General features: G+C 34.6%; 2 protein-coding genes across 2 annotated transcripts in view; one reads left to right on the top strand and one right to left on the bottom strand.

Annotated features, from left to right (window-relative positions):
- The first annotated feature begins 163 nt into the window (after window positions 1–163).
- On the top strand, window positions 164–2,872 carry LOC149908244 (uncharacterized). Its single transcript, XM_090102181.1, has 5 exons — window positions 164–245; window positions 654–860; window positions 1,811–1,951; window positions 2,308–2,406; window positions 2,630–2,872. The coding sequence occupies exons 1-5, from the start codon at window positions 195–197 to the stop codon at window positions 2,870–2,872; spliced, it is 741 nt and encodes a 246-aa protein (XP_089958307.1). The 5' UTR covers window positions 164–194.
- A 614-nt stretch (window positions 2,873–3,486) lies between these two features.
- Cad87A (cadherin 87A) overlaps window positions 3,487–26,050 on the bottom strand; it is a 48,808-nt gene continuing 26,244 nt past the window's right edge. The window contains exons 13-36 of the mRNA XM_090101676.1: window positions 25,565–25,727; window positions 24,784–24,933; window positions 22,733–22,891; window positions 21,968–22,091; window positions 21,297–21,488; window positions 20,357–20,586; window positions 19,706–19,859; window positions 19,106–19,303; window positions 18,484–18,723; window positions 17,439–17,623; window positions 16,876–17,062; window positions 16,013–16,227; window positions 14,992–15,189; window positions 14,476–14,635; window positions 14,005–14,140; window positions 13,590–13,780; window positions 12,541–12,717; window positions 9,396–9,508; window positions 8,839–8,999; window positions 8,425–8,582; window positions 7,560–7,665; window positions 5,720–5,900; window positions 5,059–5,169; window positions 3,487–4,517 (exon numbers count right to left, since the gene is read on the bottom strand). Of these exons, the coding sequence (XP_089957802.1) occupies window positions 4,443–4,517; window positions 5,059–5,169; window positions 5,720–5,900; window positions 7,560–7,665; window positions 8,425–8,582; window positions 8,839–8,999; window positions 9,396–9,508; window positions 12,541–12,717; window positions 13,590–13,780; window positions 14,005–14,140; window positions 14,476–14,635; window positions 14,992–15,189; window positions 16,013–16,227; window positions 16,876–17,062; window positions 17,439–17,623; window positions 18,484–18,723; window positions 19,106–19,303; window positions 19,706–19,859; window positions 20,357–20,586; window positions 21,297–21,488; window positions 21,968–22,091; window positions 22,733–22,891; window positions 24,784–24,933; window positions 25,565–25,727 (3,964 nt within the window). The 3' untranslated portion in view covers window positions 3,487–4,442. The remainder of the gene's footprint in view (window positions 4,518–5,058; window positions 5,170–5,719; window positions 5,901–7,559; window positions 7,666–8,424; window positions 8,583–8,838; window positions 9,000–9,395; window positions 9,509–12,540; window positions 12,718–13,589; window positions 13,781–14,004; window positions 14,141–14,475; window positions 14,636–14,991; window positions 15,190–16,012; window positions 16,228–16,875; window positions 17,063–17,438; window positions 17,624–18,483; window positions 18,724–19,105; window positions 19,304–19,705; window positions 19,860–20,356; window positions 20,587–21,296; window positions 21,489–21,967; window positions 22,092–22,732; window positions 22,892–24,783; window positions 24,934–25,564; window positions 25,728–26,050) is intronic.

The following is a 26,050-nucleotide window of genomic DNA, read 5'->3' as shown; positions in this document are numbered from 1 at the left end:
TTGGAGTAGATAAAGATATCCATAATATGAAACTTATATAAAAAAACTTATAGAAAAATTACCAGTTCAACGATTTCAATATAAAAACAGCATCCCGGGTTCAAAGCTAGTATATTCCCTTATCTATGTCCCTTGACTCTTAGAACTTGACATCAGCACTAATCTAGTACTTGCACTGATGCGATTTAGATATAATGTGTCGTGTTTATTTCATTTTCTTATTTCTTACTAATGTGCATTGTAAGGTAAGGTTTATTAAAAAATATTATCTTTCTTATAAGTACCAGAGATACCTACTTATATACAGTCTGATTAAACTTATTTGTTAAGTTATAATAGGGATAAGGGAAGGATGCAAAAATAAAACCACCATATGTTTCTAACATCATCTTTATTTATCATTTCACAGTTGGTTATTTTAAAACTATAATAAAATAAAGAAAAAATATCCTACTGATATTAAAAACGCATTAGTTACGCAAAAGTTTCAAATTGCCATTTCGCGCGAAAACCATTGAACGGATTTGATGAATTGATGACATATTGATGATAGATATTTGTCGCCAGACTAACCCTTGAGTTAACTAGTTCTTCCATAGTTATAAACAAATAATTTTACGAAACACTGAAATGTTGCCAATTCAAATTCTCAGATTGCACCAGCAACCATGTCGGAAACATTACTCAAATACGAACAATATATAAAATCATCCCACGACCTCGACAAGAGTGACAAAGTTCTTCTGAAGAGCTGGGCCATGGAAAATCAAGTGTTCCTGGTCAATGTGACGTCACATTATAGACTGGACATGACCAGACATAAGGAACACAGTTTTAACACTAATGCGGTTAGCCAGAATGTATGTTACTATAATTATTTTTGGAACAGTAGCATGTAAGTTAGTATACAAGCCCCATGCATACTTTCGCTGTTCGCACATACCAAATGTGCGAAAGCATGCATGGATAGATACCTAGGTGTTTGTTATTCTTTTACGCAAGAATACATGTTGATGTAATTTCGCAGTGTAATTTGGTACCTTCAGCCCTGCAATGACCATAATATATAAGATAGAGCAGGAACCAGTTATTCCTATAAAACTGATAACGAAACATTTTAACAAATCTATGATCTATTGATATATATGTCACGGCTAAAGGTAGGTGAGAACATAAACTTAAGATTAGCCGGCTAAACTTAGGTTTATTTTCGACGAGGTGTTAATGTTAGTTTGTTCTATCTTTAGCCGGCTAAACTTAAGTGTAACCATAGGCCCGTGGCTAAAAATGTCGGGGTGGGTAGATTTGGTTAGCGCCGGGCCGGTGGAGGGCTTAAGGGGCCCGCACAGTGCCAGAAAACACTCGCCCTGTTCCTTACATGTATTATAGTAACCAAATCTACCCACCCCGACTCAGGGCAGAAAGCTGGTGGCTAGGTTAGGTTAGGTTAGAACTCTTAAGACCCGCACGAGCCGAGCGAGCGCAGCGAGCGTGCTGCGGCAGCAGCCGGCGAAGTGCCAGAAAACACTCGCCCTGTTCCTTACATGTATTATAGTAACCAAATCTACCCACCCCGACATTTTTAGCCACGGGCCTGCGGTTACACTTAAGTTTAGCCGGCTAAAGATAGAACAAACTAACATTAACACCTCGTCGAAAATAAACCTAAGTTTAGCCGGCTAATCTTAAGTTTATGTTCTCACCTACCTTTAGCCGTAACATATACATAAGCAATGTTTTATAAATTATTCCTTTTCAATTTTTTTTCATTAAATCTGTCCTAAGACCTACTCTGTAATTATTTTATCAGTGGCTCGATTGCCTATCCCTACACGAGAAGGAAATAAAGAAATCGGAGAGTACGTACTATGAGAGTGAAAAGGAATGTCTCAAAGTGGCCAGTGTTGCTGATAATACTGAGAGGAGAGCTGTTCATCAAGTTGCCAAGGAGGTGGGGGACATATTTAGTTCATTAAATATTGTTTTGGATATTTTATAGGATAATTAATTAAAATTTTTGATAAGTATTTATGAGGAACATAACTAATGGTAAGAGTAGTGGTTATGATTTGTTTATATGGAGTACAAGGTATTAAAGTTAACAAAAATAGAACAATTCATTGGAAACCATAGCGGCGATTGACAAAAGATTTTTATGCAGCTGTTTAAAATCTTGTAAAGGGATTGGATGTGATTTACAAAATAGGAAAAAAAATGTCCTCATTCGATGCTACATACATTTTAACATCAGACTCATTGTAGGTAATTTCAGAGATGGTTGAATTTGAATTGCATAATATTTTTTAGATAAAAAAATGGCGGAAAAGCTACAGATATCTGGCCAATCAGTGTCATCAGGATAATCCAGGGAATGAAGAGGCTGTTGGATTGTGTTTAGTTGAATATGTAAGTTACATTTCATAATGAGTAAAAGCCAGTTTTTATTTAAATATGTACATCTAGTGTCAGATTAGCAGAAATTAAAAATAAAAAGCAATAATTGAATAAAATTAGTAATTACCATTAAAACTTAATATTTTAACTAGGTAAGCATCTTATCTTTTAATAAGTGTAGGTAATGAAAATAAAATACTGTATACTTAGTAGATTTCTTAATTTCTTTTTCTAGATGCAGCGAGACAACTTTGATATAGCTTTTCAGAGGCTAATCAATTTGAAACATAAAGCGATGGGCGATCTTTACCTTAAAATGGTGTATGCTTCGTTCAGTTTGGAAGAGTGTTTGAAATCGTGTTTATCTCAATATCTAAATACAGTTAGAAGTATTATGGGTAACTTGAATATATGTTATGATATGAAGAATAAAAATAGTTCAAAATATAATGTGTTTTATTGCTTTTCCTTCTTTTGAAGATATGGTATGTGGTATATATGTGTTATATTTACCGATGGAACTGCTCAATTCAGAATGATGAAAATTAAAATATTTATTTATGAAATGAAAATTACGTATTTCAAAACCATAATTAATTAAAAAAATAGGAAAAAAAAATCAATAAAGCTTTTTAAAAATAAAACAACACAAATAGAAAAATCATCATTTATTCATTAATATCAAAGTGGTATCAAATACTTCGTTGTAAATGTACGTATAAAATATGTACAAAAAATACTTATTTTACTCAATCTTATCTAAAAATATATTCTATTACTTTGTACAATATTTTGATTTTGAAATTCATGGACCATATTATTAAGTTAATTTCATTGGTCCTTAATTTTTATTATCTTAAATCGTATTGGTCGTTGAATTTATTATATTAATACAATTTTATGGCAATTTATGTAAATATGTAAATAATCAGAAAAGTTTACACATTGAAAAATAATTCGATATTGACACACCACACGCAAATATTCGAAAATATATGTATAATTGAAAAAAAAAATTTAAAAAATATATTAAATATGTCATTAAAAAAATCGATTTCATTAAATAATACCGTAAACTTTAATAACTAATAAGTAAAAAAAATAATTTAAAATACATCATGGCTAAGATTTTGAGATTCTGTAAAAAATATCACAAAATTATTAAGTCTTCTGTTAGAAACGCGTAAAAAAATATTTATATGTAAAAATGAATACAAAAATTATCTATAATATTAAACTAAATATACAAATACATACTATAGGAGTATTTATACAATTAATGAACGTTGACGACGTATTACTGGTAACTTTAAAGATCAGAATTTAGTAGAAACAAGGAAGTAAGGAGCATTTTAAAATGTATAGTTTTTAAAATAGAATTAAGGAAATAAATTTTATTGTAATAATATCTATATATGTAATATTTAAATTATTACCAATGATACCTATTCTGAGTTGAGTATTCTATAGGAGTATCAACCGACTTAAAACAAGGTTCTTAATTCGGCCGGTATATTTTTCATGACACATTTTAGTTTCAAACGCAAATAGAAATGTATGACAAAATATATTGCAATATGTACTATGATTAATCTGATATATCACACTTGGCAATATTAAAAAAAATCTATTTTTATTTTATGCAAAACAGGATTTTTTTACATAATATTCCATTTGTATATATGTATTTTTGAGCATTTCTATGAACAATTTAAATAATACGTCGCCAACATGCATGCATTTTATTTAAGTATATTTACATATCAAAACTTATCGAGATATTTTCATCTCAAAGCTAATGACTCGTTTGTCGTATTACAATACGTATAAAATATGGTTTTACAAAATGTCTAATAATTTTAAGTTCTTAAAATATTTAATTTTCTTCTATTTTAAATTGTAAAGAAACTTGAAAAGATTTTTATGATTTAAAATAACGACGTATTTTTTCGTTTTTTCTACTATCAATTTGTTTCTCAATATTATAAACATTTTGTAAAACCGTATGTCGATACATTTATCTACTTGAATATCTAGGTGTAATTAATTTATAGGGGTCCCAACCCCGCGGGGCGCGGCGGGGGCTCCGGGGTGTCCGCTGTTGGGGGTTTGAATGTGCTACCCTGGAAATAAAAAAAAAACAGATGTTTTTACGCCGGATTTTTTTTATCAAGAATAATATTTAAAATTTTTTTTGATGAATCATTTTCTATCCAATATTGGATTTATATAAATGAGACAACTTTAAATCCAAAACATATTGAAATGCTCGAAAAAATGTACGGTCTATACTTATAACTTTGTTTAAAATTAATAGTATAAAGCTGAAGAGTTTGTTTGTTTGAACGCGCTAGTTTCAGGAACTACTGGTCCGATTTGACCTAAGACAAAAAAAAAACGTGGAAAACAGCTAGTTTAAAATAACAAGCAAACCCAATTTATGTAATTGGTATAATACCGTTTTATTTTAATTATAAATAAATAAATAAAATGCGCGAATTTGATATAAAATACTGTCACTGATAGTCTATTTGACACTTAAACCTACTTACATTTTAACTGACAGATAAGAACAGAATAAATTCTAAAGCAGTACAGTATTGTATTATCTGTGCTAAAGCTATAAAACCTGAATTAATATGGATATAATAAATAGCAGTATACCTGGAAGCCCATAGCGGCCTCGTGCGCGTCGGGCGAGTGCCGGCCGAGCGTCGCGTAGTCGCCGAGCCGCTCCACCCCGCACGATATCGTCGCGTATGTGTTGTCTACCGTCTGCAGATTAAGGAACACGTTTATTTCGACAAGTTATTTTAAATCTTGTAATGTATATGGGGCATTTCACGCGAAGCGGACAGATTTCAGGGTCAGGTTTCAGATTTCGGTTATATTTTAATATGTTACACCTGTATATATCCTCGGTATGTATACGAAATGTTTTTGCATTTAGAAGCTTAGTTTTCAAAATACAGGTCTTTGAAGATGTCAATAAGCTCGACGTATGGGGGACTACGTACGTACTGAATAATATAACCCATTAAATAAACTTTTTATCCTCATATTTCGAATTTCGAATTTATATTTAAATTCCTTAGAAAAATAAAATATTTTTCTTTGTCATTTTTTACAAACTTTGCGTATTTTTAAATTTTTTTAAGATCATTAAATAAATGGCTTATATTATGCTTAAACTTCATGCAAAGTTCTAGAGAGATCACCGCAGTACTTTAGAATCTACATGTATTATAACGGCGAAGCGCGGCAATCTAACCAACTTCTTCTAGATTTTTTCCATTTTCTATTTTTGCTCAATAGTTATACTTACAGGCTGTTCCTGCACTTCTTGCTGGTCAGCGAACACATTCATGGTCAATTCTTGTTCCTCATACGGCCGTAACTTGGCTTCTAACCACAATGGGTTCTCTGTAGTACTGAGTTCTTCGAGAATACGACGTCGGGCAAGACTGTCGCCTTTGCTTGATTGGAGCGATGGTGGGGGGATTACCCTGGAAATATAATCACAAGTATAAAACAAAGTCGCTTTCTCTGTCCCTATGTCCCTTTGTATGCATAAATCTTTAAAACTACGCGACGGATTTTAATGCGGTTAATAGATAAAGTGATTCAAGAGCAAGGTTTGTATATATGTAATTTGTTAGATTTTAGACAAAGCGGGCGAAGCCGCGGGCGGTAAGCTAGTATTATATAATTAGGAAATTGTTGGTAGTTGAAAATATTTAAATACATATGGAATGGTAAAGGGTTAATTAATTGTATGCTTTAAAAGCCTAAAAAATACTTGGCAAAAGTAATGAATACATTAGGTGTTAAAAGTAGGGTCCCTCAAGAACAGAGGCGGCTCGCCCTAAGGAGCGCTGGTGCAGTGAACTCCCATAAATAATTATAATAAAATCATACTCCTTAATTTCATTATTAACATTAATTATTACTATTTAAAATCAATCGTAATCTTTAAAACTACTGTTAATACCAATGAATATATCCATCATTCCATCATCCCATACACCTGTATAATACCTACTGTATTATGTAACGCGCGAAGCGGAGCGCTCACGATTGCGCTCCAATGAAAAAAGATTTAGTACATTTCCTAATACGAAATCCAATAGGAGTGAAAGAGAGGGTTTGCCAGTGCCCTGCGCGCGTGAAACAGAAGATTTTCTATGGAAAAATAGCAAAATTCGGAGCGCCGCTCCCGCAAACGTTGCCGGTTCGTTTTTACCGCCGCGCCTGGGCGCCCGTACACAGGACAGCGATGTTGCCACTCTCTATATAATAAACAAACACTCGACTCTCGAGTCAACTTCAATGCACGCGCGCGAATGCAAATTCGGGAATTTTCTAATTAAAAATCATAAGATACGTGTTGAAATAGTCTGTAGTTATCAGTATTACTTGTGAGTGTGAAAATGAACAATTATAATGTGGCGTTCATTAAAAAGTGTGTTAAAACGTTACAAATTCGGCTTGAATTGAAAGCTAAGGGACTGCCACGGCCTGAACTTGACCTTACGCAAAAATGTACTACGACAAAAACGAAAACAAATACGCGTGTGTTTAAATCCGAACAATATTATGTGAAAACACCGTGGTTGTGTGGTTGTGATGAAAGCAACAACAGACATTTACGAATGTCTTGTCGCTTTAAGTTATAGATATTTTTGCACACCAGAAAGAAAGACGTATGTATTTCCTTTATAAGTAATTTTATTGATAAATGTACTGCTTTACACCATGTATTTTCAGTGTTTTATTTAAAGTGAACACCCATAAAATTTTGTCACGAGTCGCCTCTGCTCAAGAAATATGTTTATTAATAACTAGCTGTATCGCGCGGTTTCACCCGCATTACTCCGCTCCTGTTGGTCTTAGCATGATGATATAATATAGCCTATATTACTCGTGGATAACGTAGCTTTCGAATGGTGAAAGAATTTTCAAAATCGGTCCAGTGAGCCTATTCATTACAATCAAACAAACAAAGTTTTCCTCTTTATAATATTAGTGTAGACTATTCCTTTTTGCACGTACTTAAGTTAAATAACATTAAAGTTGTGCGTATTTTCAATTTAATTGTCTGTCAGTTTAGGTAGTTATGATTAACCGACTTAAAAAAAGAGGTTATATTTATTTGATTGACTCACCAGTGTTTGAGGCACGCACACACCACTACAAATGTAACAATTCCTGTGAAGAGCACTATTAATAACGCTATTAATGTCGCCAGAGCGGGGTCGAAACTGTCCGGTACTGAAACAAAAACAAAAATAATTTTATTATTACCAAAATTATGTTTCCTATTTTGAGTTACATAGTTATTGGTATAGTGAGAAAAGAAGTGTCTAAAAGAAGGGATTTATGTCCTGATGGTCCATATTAATATAACAAATATGTTACGCTTTCACGGCTGCACTAGAGCACCAAAATCTACGTCCAAAAATAAAGACCCAGGAACAAACATAAGCTACTTCTTTCAAATATCAACTTAATATTATTTTAACCCATTGAGCCTCAAGTGGCCCGATCGGTCCACGACACAATAGATTTTCTATTGTATCTGTGGTTCCGGGGCCTGAGTTATTTTAACAGCTAAAATAGAGTATGAGAATTTTTGCACGAAGTTTAGTCTGCGGGTAAATATTCACAGATAGTTCTTTAAATTTAGTATTCCAAATTTTTTGGTATTTTTCCTTTCAATCGCTATCTTAAAACTTCTATTTGTATGGGATTTAATACAAAAAGTATAATATTTATATTTGTTTAATGTTTTGGGTGGTATTTATGGTAATCTATACTTATATTATAAAGCTGAAGAGTTTGTTTGTTTGTATGTTTGTTTGTTTGAACGCGCTAATCTCAGAAACTACTGGTCCGATTTGAATAATTCTTTCGGTGTTAGATAGCCCATTTATCGAGGAAGGCTATAGGCTATATATCATCACGCTAAGACCAACAGGAGCGGAGCAATGCGGGTGAAACCGCGGGGAACAGCTAGTGTCATATATTTACCTTTAGAAGCAGCACTCGCAGCGACCAGGGTTTCAACCCCATACTCCTGGTACACGTCCTTCAGCTCGTCGTACTTCGAGTCGATGTTCTCCAGCACCCGGTCTACTGGGAGCACTTGCCAAGTAGACGGGTCTACTGCGTGCAGGTGGATCTCACACCTGAACAGACATTTAATTAGAACTTATTGAAGTGAAAACTTCTTTAGCGGCGTTGAGCACTTTTTCTGTAATGGGTTATGGGTATAAAATCTTAAATTCGCGTCAGGACACGTGGCCTGATCGAAAAAGCGTATTATAAGACGGATACCATTCTAAAATATCAAACATGCTCAACGTTAATAATCAAGTTTTCACTTCTGCCGGCACTCCCCCAGTGCAACCCGTCTTTTTTATTATGATTGTTATGGTATCTCACCAGTCGGCCTGCCGGCGGGCCTGCACGAGCGGCAGGCGGCGGCCCGCCACGAGCAGCGCGTGCGCCGCGCCGCCCAGCCGCCGGGCCGCGCCTTCCAGCGGCCCGCCGCACCCGTGCGACACAACCAGGCGTAGTAGTGCACTGCGGTCGATTATCCACACCTATAAAGTGATGACAAATTGTTGTTACACAATTAATTATCCTAAACGAATAACATGCTACCACGCAAAATATAGAATAACACATAAATGCGTGTTTTAACATTGTAACAATGTAACATATAACATACAGAAAATGAGTCCACGAGCGTTCATTCAAATCACGCGAATAATCCTACTACTATTATAAAGGCGAAAGTTTGTAAGTATGGATGTATGGATGTTTGTTACTCTTTCACGTAAAAACTACTGAATGGATTTGAATGAAACTTTACCACAATATAGCTTATACATCAGAATAACACATCAACCGGCTCTATCGAATTATAAGACGTTGTCACGTCAAAAATGCGGGCGAAGTCGGGCTAGTAGGGGGCTACTAGGAAAGCTAGTACTTACATAAACCTGAGCCTTCGCCTGTCGATGTGGAGGTGCCTCCTCTTGCGCGATAATGTCCAGCACGAAGCGATCCTGGTTGTATTCCGACATGAATGTCGCCGTTACTAGTATACCTGGGGAAAATATTTCTTTAGGAAAATCTTTAATAGGCATATTAATTACAACTGCTGAACTGATTTCACTGTAAATTGGTATGTAGTCCATTGAATAAAAAGTTCTAGAGTGCGTGAGTTAGTAACGTAAGATGTTTCTTCGAAAACATGTCAAGAGTCCCTAGGTAATAAACATACTAAAACCCCGGGCCACTAGGAGGAGCCCCGGAGTGGGGGGAGGGGGGAAATGGGTCCATTTTTTCATTTTTCACTTAAATCTCAAAACCGGTACGTGTTAGAGAAAAACTTTCAAGGAAAAGTTGAAAGGCCATAAAATTATCTACAAGTTGTACCTAAATCATTTTTTCCTATATCCTACCGTTTCTGAGTTATACGCAGTAAAACATGATTTTGGCTCAAACAATTTCCACATCAATCGATCAAAAAATATTTCTTTCTTCCAAAAAACTCAAATGTGCAACTTGTGACCGGTACTGATAGATTGCTCTTAATTAGGTCTATAATTGGTAAAATAAACACATTCCTCCATGGAAGCCTTTAGGAGGAATCGATTGTCAAAATATTATATTAGGGTAGTTTGAGTTACTGAACTTGATCTTTTTATTTTTTTCTTCCAAAAAACTCAAAAGTGCAACTTGTGACCGGTACAGATAGATTGCTCATAATTGGGTCTATCATTGATCAAAATACCAGATTCCACCACGGAGGCGTTTACGGGGAATTGAATTTTATTAGGGTAGTTACGATACTTGAACTTTTTATTTTTTTTTCTCCAAAAAAACTCAAAAGTGCAACTTGTGACCGGTACTGATAGATTGCTCTTAATTAGGTCTATAATTGGTAAAATAAACACATTCCTCCATGGAAGCCTTTAGGAGGAATCGATTGTCAAAATATTATATTAGGGTAGTTTGAGTTACTGAACTTGATCTTTTTATTTTTTTCTTCCAAAAAACTCAAAAGTGCAACTTGTGACCGGTACTGATAGATTGCTCTTAATTAGGTCTATAATTGGTAAAATAAACACATTCCTCCATGGAAGCCTTTAGGAGGAATCGATTGTCAAAATATTATATTAGGGTAGTGTGAGTTACTGAATTTGATCTTTTTATTTTTTTCTTCCAAAAAACTCAAAAGTGCAACTTGTGACCGGTACAGATAGATTGCTCATAATAAGGTCTATCATTGATAAAAATACTAGATACCACCACGGAGGCGTTTACGGGGAATTTAATTTTATTAGGGTAGTTACGATACTTGAACTTTTTATTTTTTTTCTTCCAAAAAAACTCAAAAGTGCAACTTGTGACCGGTACCGATAGATTGCTCATAATTAGGTCTATCATTGATAAAAAAACCAGATTCCACCATGGAGGCGTTTAGGAGGTATTGAATTTTATTAGGGTAGTTACGATACTTGAACTTTTTAACTAACTACCCTAATAAAATTCAATTCCCCGTATACGCCTCCATGGTGGAATCTGGTATTTTTATCAATTATAGACCTAATTATGAGCAATCTATCTTTACCGGTCACAAGTTGCACTTTTGAGTTTTTTTGGAAGAAAAAAAATAAAAAGTTCATGTATCGTAACTACCCTGATAAAATTCAATTCCCCGTAAACGCCTCCGTGGTGGAATCTGGTATTTTTAGGAATTATAGACCTAATTATGAGCAATCTATCTGTACCGGTCACAAGTTGCACTTTTGAGTTTTTTGGAAGAAAAAAATAAAAAGATCAAGTTCAGTAACTCAAACTGCCCTAATATAATATTTTGACAATCGATTCCTCCTAAAGGCTTCCATGGAGGAATGTGTTTATTTTACCAATTATAGACCTAATTAAGAGCAATCTATCAGTACCGGTCACAAGTTGCACATTTGAGTTTTTTGGAAGAAAGAAATATTTTTTGATCGATTGATGTGGAAATTGTTTGAGCCAAAATCATGTTTTACTGCGTATAACTCAGAAACGGTAGGATATAGGAAAAAATGATTTAGGTACAACTTGTAGATAATTTTATGGCCTTTCAACTTTTCCTTGAAAGTTTTTCTCTAACATGTACCGTTTTTGAGATTTAAGCGAAAAATGAAAAAATGGACCCGTTCCTCCCCTCCCCCCACTCCGGGGCTCCTCCTAGTGTCCCGGGGTTTTAGTATATTTATTACCTAGGGACTCTTAACATGTTTCCGAAGAAACATCTTACGTTACTAACTCACGCACTCTAGACCCCCCTTGGAGGGACTCATTCAATGGACTAATGGGGGAACTTAAAAGTTAAAACCAGTAGTAGGAAGGATAAAATGGTGTGAGAATATTAGTCTTAAGCTTCTTAGCAAGATTACCGATGTCGCTCGTCACTAAAAATTTTCTAAGTACCCTCATTAGGATTAAGAACTAACAATAAGTATTAAAACATATGTAAAGGTTTGTGGGCTTATGGTGCACAGAAAAACTTGAATGAGTTTATGATTGCATCAATGTAAATTATATCATCTAAGAATTAATATATTGTTAAATAAATAAATTAAAAAAAATGTAGTGTTATGTAATGTATGCTTCTGCTACATGGTAAAGATTAAGATGACAGGATTACAATCCTGCCATCAATATTTTCTAGAGGAAGAAGTCTAACAATTCTGGAAGTCGCAGAAGTTTTCATAGGGAATTCTTACCAGTAAAAGTGTTCATTATTATTTTATTCGATATGAGAAACAATGCGAATGCTTTTGCCATTTTTTTCCAAGTCAATCCTGGGTTATATTACTTATTATACTTGTACAAAGTTTTTAAGCTATTGCATAGCTTCTATCGCGAGCCTTGAGCGCGGGGACCGAATCCAGAAATTGCGTAACGAAAAACCTCACGCTCCCCACTCCAATGGACACGGAGGTGTGTCTTGAACATGAAATAGCTTTACCGCGGCAGTCCCCGAGTGCCACACGTCTTTTTTTTTTGTTTAAGGACATATTTTTAAATACAATTTCAGTAGCCATTGGCCCAATTTAGTATACTTAAAACTACCCTCACCATCCTGCGTGATGTTGAAGGGCGAAGGCACGACACTGCCGCTGGAGGCCTGCGCCCCGAACTTGTACAGGTTGGAGGCCGCTATCGCGTAGAGTAGCGTGCCGTTGGACCCCAGGTCTGGGTCTATGGCCAGTACTGTGGCTATGGGCTCGTTGATTCGTGCTGTGTGCTTTACACCTGATTAAAAAAGAGGGATGTATTTAAAAATGGGTTTTATTTGGTTGAACATGCCTTGTTGTCTCATGTTGTACCATTTTTTGCACGCCTCATAAGCGAAGCGTTGAGGTGGGTACTACTGTCACTTCGCGCAAAACATCTGATTTTTCAAACTTAAAATGTCTTTATGTATCATACATTGCACTTGTAAGATAATACATACACACACATATTAAGAAAAAACACTATTTTTAACGTTCATGATATTTTTGATGTCATTTTTGTTATTTAAACTAGTTAAAAAACAGTTTAAAAAAGTTCTGTCTTGGACGTCCGTGTGTCTGTATGTGCGGATCCTTTTTCTTGTTAACACGATAGCGACCGAAATACTTTACTAATCGAGTCTTTTTTTTTTCTCTTACGCTTGAGTATGCTCAGGAATAGAACCCTTTCATTTTTCAGGGTCTGATTCAATGTGGTTTAATTGTTATTAAATAAACAAAAATAATAATTAATAAATATTTATTAAAAAAAAATTATGAGGCGTGCACTTTTGGATTTTCCAAATTATTTTATATTTTTATCCGAATAATATGTACACACACACAAAAAAGCCAATGACTATAATGGCCAAACGATTATCTCTCATAAACATAATACTTTGAAGTAGGATATGAAAAGAAATGTCTACTCTGTAAAAGAAATTTCGACAATATTGACGCAACACAGTGAATCTTTAATAACTCAGCCCCCGGAATCACAGACACAATAGAAAATCTATTGTGTCGTGGTCAGATCGGGCCGCTCGGGGCTCAGGGTTAAATCAAATACTTAAAATACGTGAGCACACTCGTGAAAAAAACATTAAGATAATTCAATCTGAACTTTCTCACCCGCATAATAAAGCTTCTGTTCGAATTTCGGCGCATTATCATTCTCATCTAATATCTTAACCTTCACAACAGTGAAGCTGCCATCTTGGCTATCTGTAGTGTTGTCTATCGAATTCAAAATGGCCGCCGCGTGCTCTAGTATCGGGTTGTTGCTTGCGTATATTGTCATGGAGTATTCGTCGCGGTTTTCTCTGTAAATGCAGTTTATTATTATTTAATAGTTAATTTATTAATGCGTTCAAAAAGGCAAGGTTATTAACCCTGCAATGTTCGGTTTAAAATAAAATTTGGACATTTTTATATTAAAAATATGGACGAATTATCGGACAATGGAGAAAAGTATATTTTACAGTTACTATAATGATATACTATATGCAACAAAACATTAAAAAATAAGAATAAATATTTTACTTACCTATCAAAACTGACGTTCGCTCTGATGATCCCTTGCGTTCGATCCAACGTGAAGGCGCCATCTTGGTTACCTTCTAGCACGTGGTAGAATATTCTACCATTTTCACCTGAATCCTTGTCTATTGCTTTTACTGAGCCTGTGAACAAATAACAATTATATTTTCAATTTTTCCATAAAAATAATGTAGGTATCTTGTATTTAAACGTTCGTTCATGGCCAAATTAAATAAATTTTACATTTGTTTTGACATTAGAAACATGTAATACGTTAGCTCTATTTGGTATTTTGGTCTTCACAATGTTATCTTTGTTTTTATTCCCAACTTATTTGTTAAATAAATAGGGAATAATTTATATAATTAGAATTTCCGTTGCTAGGATGCCAAAGTAGCAGTAAAAAACCGCACTTCTCCTGAGTGCCAAATACTTTTTTTCCGCTTATCTTCCTGTTTCCTAAACTGTTGTTACTTACCAATAATAATGCCACTGGGTAAATTTTCAGCCACAGTAAACATATGCACAGGCTCTTGAAACACCGGCGCGTGGTCTTCATTGTCAATTAGTATGATCGTGAGTACACGCAGGCTTTCAAACTGGGCTGGTGTTCCGTTGTCTACTGCTGCTATCACTAACTAGATGGGAAATTAATTGAAATATATTGTATGGAAAATAAGGCCATAAATGTTTGTTGGTAAGGACATTTCATTGTTAAAATGGCAACTGATAAACGTAGAAAACATATTTTGTTTGATACAAATAAATTGTGAAAGAAATCTAAAAATAAGAGAAACTGTAAAAAAAAAGACCGATACCAAAATCTTTGAACATTAGATACTGATTAATAAATATTTTCCGTTCCGTTTACTGCCTATGTTAGCAGTTATTTTCTAAAATAGAAACCTTTGGGTCAATTATTTTATGTCAAAAATAAATAACAAGTACAATTAATATTAACGGTGTTTGTTTTAAATATATAAAACTAACTTACCTGATATTCTGGCTGTATTTCCCGATCCAAAAACGTCTTAGTCCTCAATTGACCACTATTAGGGTCTAGACTGAACTCCTGTGTTTCAAGCACGTTACGATTATCGACCTTAAGGTAGTACGACACACGGCCATTTTCGCCTGTATCCGCGTCGATTGCTTTTATCGTTGTTACTAGATAGTCTGCTTGTGCTGCATTCTGGAAAATTTAAAAGGTAATAGTTATAATTAGGAAAAACAAATGAAGAAGTTAAAACGATTTTTACTTTAAAATTATAAAAAAAATGTTATTATTACAGGATCAAAATATTTATCAACATCGCTCCTGCTTTTACTTTTTCTTTGGTAAGGTTTTAAGTTATTAGAAAAATAATTATTGAAGTGAAACTTCTTTATCGGGGTTGCAAAAAAATTTAGTGTAACATTTTATCGTTACGCGCCATCTTGTTTTTATCCCTACCACGCGAGATTGACGTATTTCTGTAAAGTTGGATATAGTAAATTATTTTTTGAAAAATAAGGTCATAAAAAGTTTCACTTCTTACGTGTGTACAATAAGTACACGCACACATTTTTTTATATCATAACTTTTCGTTACTTCCAATTGACCATTTATCTATTTTGTATTGGACATAGCAAGCCGTAATTATGTGCATTTCTTTAGTACCAAAAGTTATCTAAATTTGACAGATCAGTTATAAACACCTGGTTTTCGTACAAAAACTTTTGTCTTGCAACAACTGGGCTTTTAAATGTTACCCTAACTATCCTGCAACCACTAAGCCTACTTGCTAACTACCTAACTTAAAAATGTAACCCTTGAAATTGATATTTTGGTTTTATGGCATTCAAATGCTTTATAAATATAAATTTATAAAGAATAGAAAAAATTCGATCACGAGGCGGGACTCGAACCCGCATCCTTTCGCACCATGACTGACCAACTCAGCCACTCGTGACCCGCCAGAGCAATCGAATTTATTCTATTTCTTCAGTTTTATGTGTCTAAATGTAACCCTTACCACAGGAATTTCCACACTCCTCGTTTCCAAGGTCGGGGCAACAAACACGGGTGTATGTCTGTTCACGCTAACCACGTGTATATCCACGCGGGCTGTATCCGTGGACCCGTGACCGTCACCGTCAGACGCGGTTACGGTTAAAGTGTATGTGCTGTCGCCCATTACGGGTTTTGATGGGTAGATTATACCCGAAGATGGGTCTACTGTGAATGTGCCTGGAAAATTTGGGGAATATTATTATAGAGGACTAGCTGTTCCCCGCGGTTTTACCGGCATTGCTCCGCTCCTGTTGGTCTTAACGAGATGATATATAGCCTATATGAAGTCTTCCTCCATGAATGAGCTATCTAACACCGAAAGAATTTTTCAAATCGGACCAGTAGTTCCCGAGATTAGAGATTAGATTAGATTCTTCATCCTTATAATATGAGTGTAGATAAATAATTGATATGAATATGATTTAGTTATAAATGTGACGAGTAAATTAACAATATATAACAAATATAGGAGGTTAGTGTCGTCGCAATGGGAGGAAATATGGACGGATATTCTGTTATAGTATTTTCAATAAATTTGTAGGTATTGAAATATTTAGAAAAGGCAAGTTATTTATGATACTTTAGACGTTGATGTTCAACTAGAAAACGTGAAGGTCACATCATTATAGTTCTAAATACCACCATGAGATGACCATTTAAACATAATCAAATAATTACAGCAATTCATTGTTTAATTAAAGTACCTATGAGAAAAAAAAAATTTCTCCGTCTCTTTGTGCGTCTCAAACTTTGTGAATGCTCGTAGACGATTTTCAGTTAAACAACAATAATTAATAATATAAATAAATTATTAATTTCTCTTACCTGGTACACTCTGCTCCGTAATATTATATGTCACTTTTCCATTGATTCCTTCATCCTTGTCTTCCGCCAACACTTGCAAGATGGCGGCCGGTGGGTTTAACTGAAGGTTCTCGGCGATCGTACTTTTGTATACTTTCTGACTGAATATCGGCGGGTTGTCGTTTATATCCAGGATTTTTATGTGCAACTGGAATGTTATAGTATTGATTTTGATTAATACAATAATATAATATGACTAGCGGTCCGCCCCGGCTTCGCCCGTGGTACCTACATGTTTAAACTATCCTATCTATCAAGTTGGATCGAACTGCACATGGTGTGCGAATTTTATTATAATCGGTTAAGTTGTTTAGGAGTAAACTAGCAAGTGGATTAAAGTAATGAACATTAATTCGTTGAGTCAAAATTAAGGTTGTCACATGACAGACAATATCTAATGAATTTTTTTTGCAAAATTTCTTTCACAACCAATTTGATAATCAATAAAAATTTTAACACAACTTACTACTGTTATTTTAGTTAAAATTCAAAAGCAATTACAAATCTCTCTAATTACAACTTACCGGCACACTAGTGCTTTTACTAAGATGCGCAGGCGCCTTATCAGTGGCGACCACTCGTAACCTCACTTCTGCTACTGTCTCCCGGTCTATGTTATCAGCCACACTGATCACCCCTGATGATGGGTCAACGGTGAACAGTGGGGACTGATCACCGGTTAGTGAGTAGCGAACTTCGCCGTATTCTCCTGGAAAAGCGATTGTGAAAAGTTATATTTTATACGTATCTATGAGACATGAGGTTCTTTTGAGTATAGAGATTATTTAAAGCTTGTTATTTATTATGTAAAATTAAAAACGAAATTATTGCATTGCAATAGTATAATTGGTAGTACAAACATTTGACATAAAATAGTTAAGGTTCAATAAAATAATTTTATCTGTTGTTTTTGAATGCAAAAATACATGATTTCAAAATTTTGCTAAGTCACATCAGTTTGTAGCAAGGCATGTGTTAGATACTCTTCATGCTTTTGTCAAATAGAAAGTATTATTAGCGTGTGTCTATGTGCTATTTGGCTTTGTCAGACAGAACGCGTAATAAGCGCGCGTTGCTCTGTTTGCCAGTATTTTACTACGTAGTACACAAAGCAGCATCAAGTTAGCGCATAACTCGCTAAGAATGCGTTCTGTACGAAAGCTTAACATAGGCACCGCAACTAGATAAAGACAACAGATATCCTAAGATGTTTGAACTGGACACTTGTTGATAAAAAATCTTTCCCAATTCATTAACTAGACACTAGTTCAAACTCAAACCTAATTCAAACTCAAATATTTATTTATTTAATTAGACTTCTTATAAAAGCACTTTTGAATCGTCATAACATTTTTTAACATTTACCACCCATTTGGACAGCAGTATCTATGGAGAAGTACCGGCAAGAATTTCCATAGTTGCTCTTTGTTCATCACAGTTGATAAGAAATCGGTTCTATGTGGCAAAGCCATTAACATTAAGGCACCGCGTCTAGATAAAGACATCAAGCTAAGATGATAACTTAAGATGTTTTAACTAGATACTTGTTAACATGAATTATTAACTTACCCTCATCCCCATCCTCTGCATGTACAGTAAGCACAGAACTACCAACAGGGGCATGTTCATACAAACTACCCTCATACTGCTCCCTTAAGAACACAGGCTCTTCATCATTAACATTGACCACTTGCACAAATACCCCAGCAGATGTGGATAATTGGGGCACACCGGAATCCATTGCGATGAGTGTAAAGTTTATAGAGTGCGTTGTTTCGTAGTCGATTCGTTTGATTATTTTTACGATGCCTGTTGGGAATTACAAGTTATTGAATATCTAGATTAAAAATATGTTTAGATTATTTAACTAGATTATATTACGGTGATTTTGAAGTGTTTTGTTCTAGAAATAATAATCATATAATAGGTGATATTAAAAGATGAATGTTTTCCTGCTAAGATTGGTCAGGATATTGAAAAGTCTTTTTCACATTAAATTTGGGATATCATAAACAGTCTTGTTACACATTAATATTAGGACTTCTTTTACTTTCTAATAACATTTTATAAAACAAAAATCCTAAATCATCATTCTAGACGATTAAAACAAATATTTTGAAATTGTGCACGAAGTCTCAAAGAAAAAATATAAGACCAAATGGTCCAAATATTCTAAAATCTCTAAACTTACCAGTAACATTATCGATCTCAAAGTACGGGCTTGGGGGGTGTATAACTATCGCCGATATCGGTGTTTCACTATCTGTAGCTGTATAAGTCGCTAGTATTGTTCCAATTGGCTGTTCTTCAGGCACTCGTTCCAAGTATGAGGGCTGTGTGAACACGGGGGCATGACGGTTGACGTCTACTATGTTGATTATTAATTCGCCTGTGAATTATAAAACAAGAAAATATGTAAGAAAATTACTTTTCCAAAACGCATACCACATAGCTCATAATCTGCTCTATATAAAAATGAATTCCTATTTTGGTAACAGTATTACAGCTGGACTCATTCTTTTTGTTGTATTTATTACTATGCAAAGAAAGAAATAAATAGATAATAATTATATTATAAGGATCTTAGGAGAAAGGCATGAGCAATTTCGCAAAAAAAAACAACGTTTGACAGTTGTATACGCGCAATGAAAAATACCAATTTAATTGAAAAAATCTTAAGTTGATAAATTCTTAGTATTTAAAATAATTAATAAATAGCTACACGTGCACGATACTCCAAATTTATTTTTACTTAAAAACAGAAAAACAATTAATCTTTTTTCACTCCTACCCTCAGTCCTCTGCAAGTTAGGCGCAGACGCATCAGTAACAACAACAGGCACAGTGACCACAGCAGCCAGTTCTCTATCGAGCTGCCGGTCTACCACCACGCTGCCGTTAGAGAGCACCTTGAACCAGGACCTCAGGGTGCCTTCGTTTGTCACCTGGAAGGTTATTGCATATTACGATTACAAGCTTATTATTATTATAGCTATATTAGATATTAGCTTATTATATATTATAGCTATTGCATATTACAAGAATATTGCATATTACAGTTTAGGAGCGTTCGTATTTTGCAGCACCATCAACATAACATAAATATTTTAAATATTTCGGGACAATTTTCACACACGCTTGTGTTATGGCAACCAGATGGCTGATAAACATACATTTATAATTGAAATAAATACTTATATAGCTAATTAACACCCAGACACAGAGCAAACATCTATGTTCATCACACAAATATTTGCCCCGGGTGGGTATCGAACCCACGACCAGTGGCTTAGAAGTTAGGGTCACTACCAATCAAGTCAAGAAATTCTGTTTGCAACACAGCATCATAACACTATTTCATATCATTTATCACACTTTTCCATCCTTTACCACCCTTAACTATAAAATAACACTTTAAATCTTTCTATCCATAAAAACCCACCTCTTTCCCATTCTTATCGACCGCTTTAACCCCTGCTTCCATCCCAAAGACCAACATCCCATTATCACTAATATCCGGGTCCACAGCTATCAAGTTATGCACAATGGTGCCGGGTGCTGCGTCGGCGGAAACTTCCGCGCGTTGGATGGGCGGCGTGAAGTTGGGGAGTTTGTCGTTTACGTTGATCACGTGGACTGTTAGCTCGGTTGTGCCTGTGAGGCTGGGTATACCTGTGTGACAAGGAAATAATTTAAATGTAGTAGTAATAAGTGACTTGATTAATAGTGCCTTTAGATTGGCTTCGTTTTGCTATTAGTCTTTTAAAAATCCTTGAAATATAATGTGATTTCAAAATTGGCATTAAGGTTGCGTAATATTTGTACGAATATCAAATAAAACGATAACAATAAGGCGTAGACAATTACTGCCTATAGACAATAGACACGAAGCTCAATACTTTATTTTTAAGCTATTGCATAGCTTCTACCGCGGGCCTTGAGCGCGGGGACCGAATCGAGAAATTTCGTAACGAAAAAACCTCACGCTCCCCACTCCGAAGGGCTCGGAGGTGTGGCTTGAAGGCATGCTATGTTTCAATTTTAATTTTGTTGTAAAAAAGAGTGAAGAAAAATTATAATAAACGAAATAAATCTACCCATCTGCCACTTTAGGACGTTAATATCAAAGACAGCTTTTTAAATACGCAAATTATGCTCTCCAACGCAAATATTTCTCCGTTATAAATAGGTCTAGTCTTAATATATATAAATCTCGTGTCACAATGTTTGTCCTCAATGGACTCCCAAACCACTTAACCGATTATAATAAAATTCGCACACCATGTGCAGTTCGATCCAACTTGAGATAGGATAGTTTAAACATGTAGGTACCACGGGCGAAGCCGGGGCGGACCGCTAGTAAGAAATAAAGATTAACTCACCGGAATCAGTAGCAACAACTTGTATTCTATACGTGTTTCGCTTGTCATAGTCCAATTTAGCCGCAACACTAACGACCCCAGACACACTATCTATAGAGAACGCATCTAACGCGCCTTTCTGTATGTTGTATTTGATTTCTGAGTTCACCCCGCTGTCTAGATCCGTTGCGTGGACCACTGCTATTTCCGTACCTGAGGGAAAAATATTTTTTTTTTGTGTAAAAGAAATAAGTGCGAAAGGGAAGTATGTAGGAAATATTATTAATTTTAATGTAATATGCTCAGAATGGTGTGGCAAATTAGAGATACTATAAGTGAAAATCATGTTTTGGACCACGTAATCTGCTCCCAAATTGGGAAAATTTTGTTTTTTCGTCAATTGATAATTTTGTAATGTACAGAATGTAAAAAACCTGCGAAAGCTATTAAAATTCATATGAAATTAAATCTGCATATTATGTTCTCTTCGTAATCTATACTAATATTATAAAGCTGAAGTTTGTTTGTTTGTTTTAACGCGCTAATCTCAGAAAACTACTGGTCCGATTTGAAAAATTCTTTCGGTGTTAGATAGCCCATGCTAGTAAATAATATAGAATTTTATGATTAAAACGTCTTAAGTCAATATGTATGAGCTTTTATTAGTGTATTGAATCAAATAGATATCTTACCAATAACAGCATTTTCCGCGATGTCAGCTTCATACCGATCCGTGTCGAAGGCCGGCGCGTGATTGTTCACATCTCGAATTGTTATCTCTACTCTACACGTCGCGTTGTATATTCCGTCTGTGGCCTATTCATAGAATAATATAATAAATACATCATTTGTAAAATATATAAGCAGATAACTATGTTGATATGAATTTTATGTAAAAATGTTTTTTTATGCACCATGCATAGATATACCCAAATCTAACCAAAGCAGATAATCTTTCTAGTGTTTGATTTTACGCGAATATTATACATTTAGAAATTAAAGACTTTTTAACGGATTTTAAACGCGATTTATTCATCATATTATTTTCCCGGTAAAGTCGGGTATCGGGTAAACGTCGGGAAAATAATATAATGAATAAATCGCGTTTAAATGTCTTTAATTTCCAGATAATCTTTGTTTGTGACCCTTAAATCTGTTTGACTCAAATACTTATCAAACAAGTGGTCTGGCGAATCAGTCATGAAGTAGCGAATGTCAGACGTTGTATTAGAGACGTAGTCATTTTTCCAGTCAACTATATAAAACTATACTCACAAGCACAGTCAGCACGATCCTATTATCCTCCGCAGTGACTGTAGCATTAGGTCTGACGAGGATACGACCAGACACAGGATCTATCCAGAATGGATGGTCTGGTGGGTCTGTGATAGCGTAGCAGACGTCAGACGTCATGTCTGATACTTTTCAACTTCGCCAACATATAGAACTATACTCACAAGCACAGTCAGCACGATCCTATTATCCTCCGCAGTGACTGTAGCATTAGGTCTGACGAGGATACGACCAGACACAGGATCTATCCAGAATGGATGGTCTGGTGGGTCTGTGATGGAGTATCGGATGTCAGACGTCGTGTCTGGGTCGCGGGCTTGTACCTGGTGATGAAATATAAAAATATATTTATAAGAAACTAGCTTTCCACTCGTGGCTTCGCCCGCGCAGTCAAAGAAAAACCCGCATAGTTCCTGTTCCCGTGGGATTTCCGGGATAAAACCAATCCTATGTGTTAATCCAAGTTACCCTCTATATGTGTGCTAAATTTCATTGTAATCGGTTCAGTAGTTTTTACGTGAAAAAGTAACAAACATCCATACATCCATACTTACAAACTTTCGCCTTTATAATAGTATTAAGATACACATGTAATGGTATCTGGTAACCGTCTTAGTAAAACATGTGACATGCTAAAGGTTTATGGCAATTCAATATTATGCCAGTTAGCATTCAATGAAATTCAATATTCATTTAGGTTGTTTTTATTATAATTTGGATTATACTTTCGAAATTCTTAATCAGATAAACTTACAAGTTACTACCTATTGTGTTTTTGCATACTTATACATTTATGAAATACAAATTCCGGCACCATACCTACCAGTTTAAAGATGAAGGCAATTATCACATAAAGCAAGGTATTCTTCCTATAAATCCAACTTCTACCCACGAAACTATACTTTCGAAAAAAGACGGGTTGCACTGGGGGAGTGCCGGCAGAAGTGAAAACTTGATTACACTGGTCTGCAAAGAAATCCTCCTTTGAATAAAAATATGATAAACATGGAGATTTTAACACGCTGAATCTAGATCTGCTTTCATATTTTTTGTATCACATCTAAATTTTTTTTTATTGTCGTTTTTAAATATTTCAGAATTCTGTATTGTTTGGTAGTCTCTCTTGCAATAATGCTATTTTATTCGATCTATATGATATTTTTCATCACAAAAACGACTTGAATTTATAAAACTAGAACGAAATCTACTGAAGACATTATTTTTACACTAATTTGTAGAGAATTTATGGGCTTCCGTAGTTCTCATCATGACTCCGCGGCGCTCAGTTCAAAGTAAAGTTTTAAGGTGACGGTTGATGATTTTATCCTAATATTTTGGTAAAATTTTTATATTGTACTGATAGTTGATACATTGATGAAAATTGGTGTATAATTTCAACCATAAAGCAAAATTGAATCACGTGTTATGGATTTTTAAACGACGCAACATTGAAAGCGCGAGTCTTTAGTGTGGTCTCTAAAAGACTGCAAATGCAGGAGCTTAGATAAGACTTAAATTATGAAATTAAGCAGACTAAAGCTGTAAAAAGAGTATCTGGTGATCACTATGAAATATTTCACCAGAAGTTTGAGAGGAGATACGGAAAAGCTAACTGAAAATATAGTAAAATATATATAATAAGTGGGCAGCAAAGCTTGCTGATTTTACTTGATCGATTCGTCGCGAAATCCTCATAAAATATTAAAAGAAAAGAAAACAACTGATTGAAACAATGTAAATAATGTGTAATTATATTCTCTAATAGTTTTTAATGGTTTTTTTGACATTATTTGTAATATTTAAACCTAATTATTATAATAACGATGTATTCTTAGAACAAAAAATTGGTTTATTTCAAATTAAACCACAAAAAATCTAGACGTGATACAAATTTTTTAAAACTTAATTTCTGTTCAGAAGTATCACTTCTATAATAATCTTGTGCAAAAATAAGAAGGAGCGCGAAAAAATTTTTTTTTGCAGACCAGTGTTATTAACGTTGAGCATGTTTGATATTTTGGAATGGTATCCGTCTTACGCTTTTTCGATCAGGTCACGTGTCCTGACGCGAGTTTAAGATTTTATACCCATTACAGAAAAAGTGCTCAACGCCGCTAAAGAAGTTTTCACTTCAAAAATACATACCATTCCTTTTGACCCAAATAAAAAGGCAGTACTCAGCAATTAACACGCATAAAACATCGCTATTACTAACTTGTAACTCAGGCTCGAACTTTAACGCATCTTCATCTATAGAAGCTCGATACACTGGTGTTAAGAAAGCCGGCGGGTTATCATTGGAGTCCGTCACTGATATGTGTAGCGATACTACGCTCATTTGACCAGAACCGTCGTCGTCTGTCGCCTGAAATAATATTTTTCGTTCATAACTTTCAGAAATAATATCTTATCAAGCTTTTTTTTTATTGTATGAATTTAATTTGTATGGAATTTAATTCAATAATACGTATTACTAACATAGTTTGTAAGATTAATGTATACTAACACAAATATGGATACATATCTGGAAGTAAAATATTATTTATTTATTATTATTATTTATTTTTAGAAAATTATTATTCTTCTTCTTTTTTTCAAGTGGCAACTCCCGATCCCAGTGAGGACGGATTCTGCCAATGTCAAGTTTTGAACAGATGATCTAGAAAACTATTGTAAGAGCACAGAGTTTGAATTAAAACTGACAGTTTAAAGTAGGTCAAAATCGAGCATAAAAGAGTACATACATATAGAAGAAGCTAATAAAATGGTGCTAAAAGTGAAATAAGATTTGACTATTAGTATAGTATTTTTTTCTGAACACAGTAAAATAATGATGCAGTAACTTATAAAGGATAACACTTCAAATTCATTTTTCTATTAAAAAATAACAGAGAAAAAGAATTTTTGAGGTTATGAATTCTTAAAATAAACATAGACGATAAGAATTTCAAATACAAAAATACTGATAAAATTTAAAGTTTTATATTCTTCCTTACCTTGTATTGCAAGAAATAGTCCTTCCTCGTTTCATAGTCCAAGCACGGGGGCGTACCCGGCGTGGGGCAAGGGGCAACAGAGATCACCCCACTTCTATTGTCAACGTGGAATAAATCTGCCCCATTGCCTGACAGCTGGTAAACGATGCCTTCTGTACCGAACCTGTGTGATAGATATTAAAATTAGGAAGAGTGTAAAGTACTTTTCGGAAACATTTTCGATTGGTGTAATTATATAGCGTATGTAGAGAGAAAAGTAATTACTTTCCGGGATTTGTACCTACGGTATATTAACGATTGGTATATTTAATTAATAAGGTGTTTTTTTTTATCAATGTGTTCGATTCTTGACTGATATTGATTTCTGTAAAATTTGATGAGATAGATAGATGTGATTTAGATATATCATTAGTATAACATCGTGACTTCCGTTAGCGATTTTTGATATTGCTCTTAGTTTCGGATTTTGCCAACCACACCTATTTA

Source organism: Colias eurytheme, chromosome 5 (assembly GCF_061535395.1).
Source record: "Colias eurytheme isolate Ceu_HAF_F1 chromosome 5, ilColEury1 Martin Lab GWU primary, whole genome shotgun sequence".
In the NCBI taxonomy this organism is placed as follows: domain Eukaryota; kingdom Metazoa; phylum Arthropoda; class Insecta; order Lepidoptera; family Pieridae; genus Colias; species Colias eurytheme.
The sequence above is the reverse complement of the archived record's forward strand: the minus strand, read 5'-3'. Positions and strand labels throughout refer to the sequence as shown.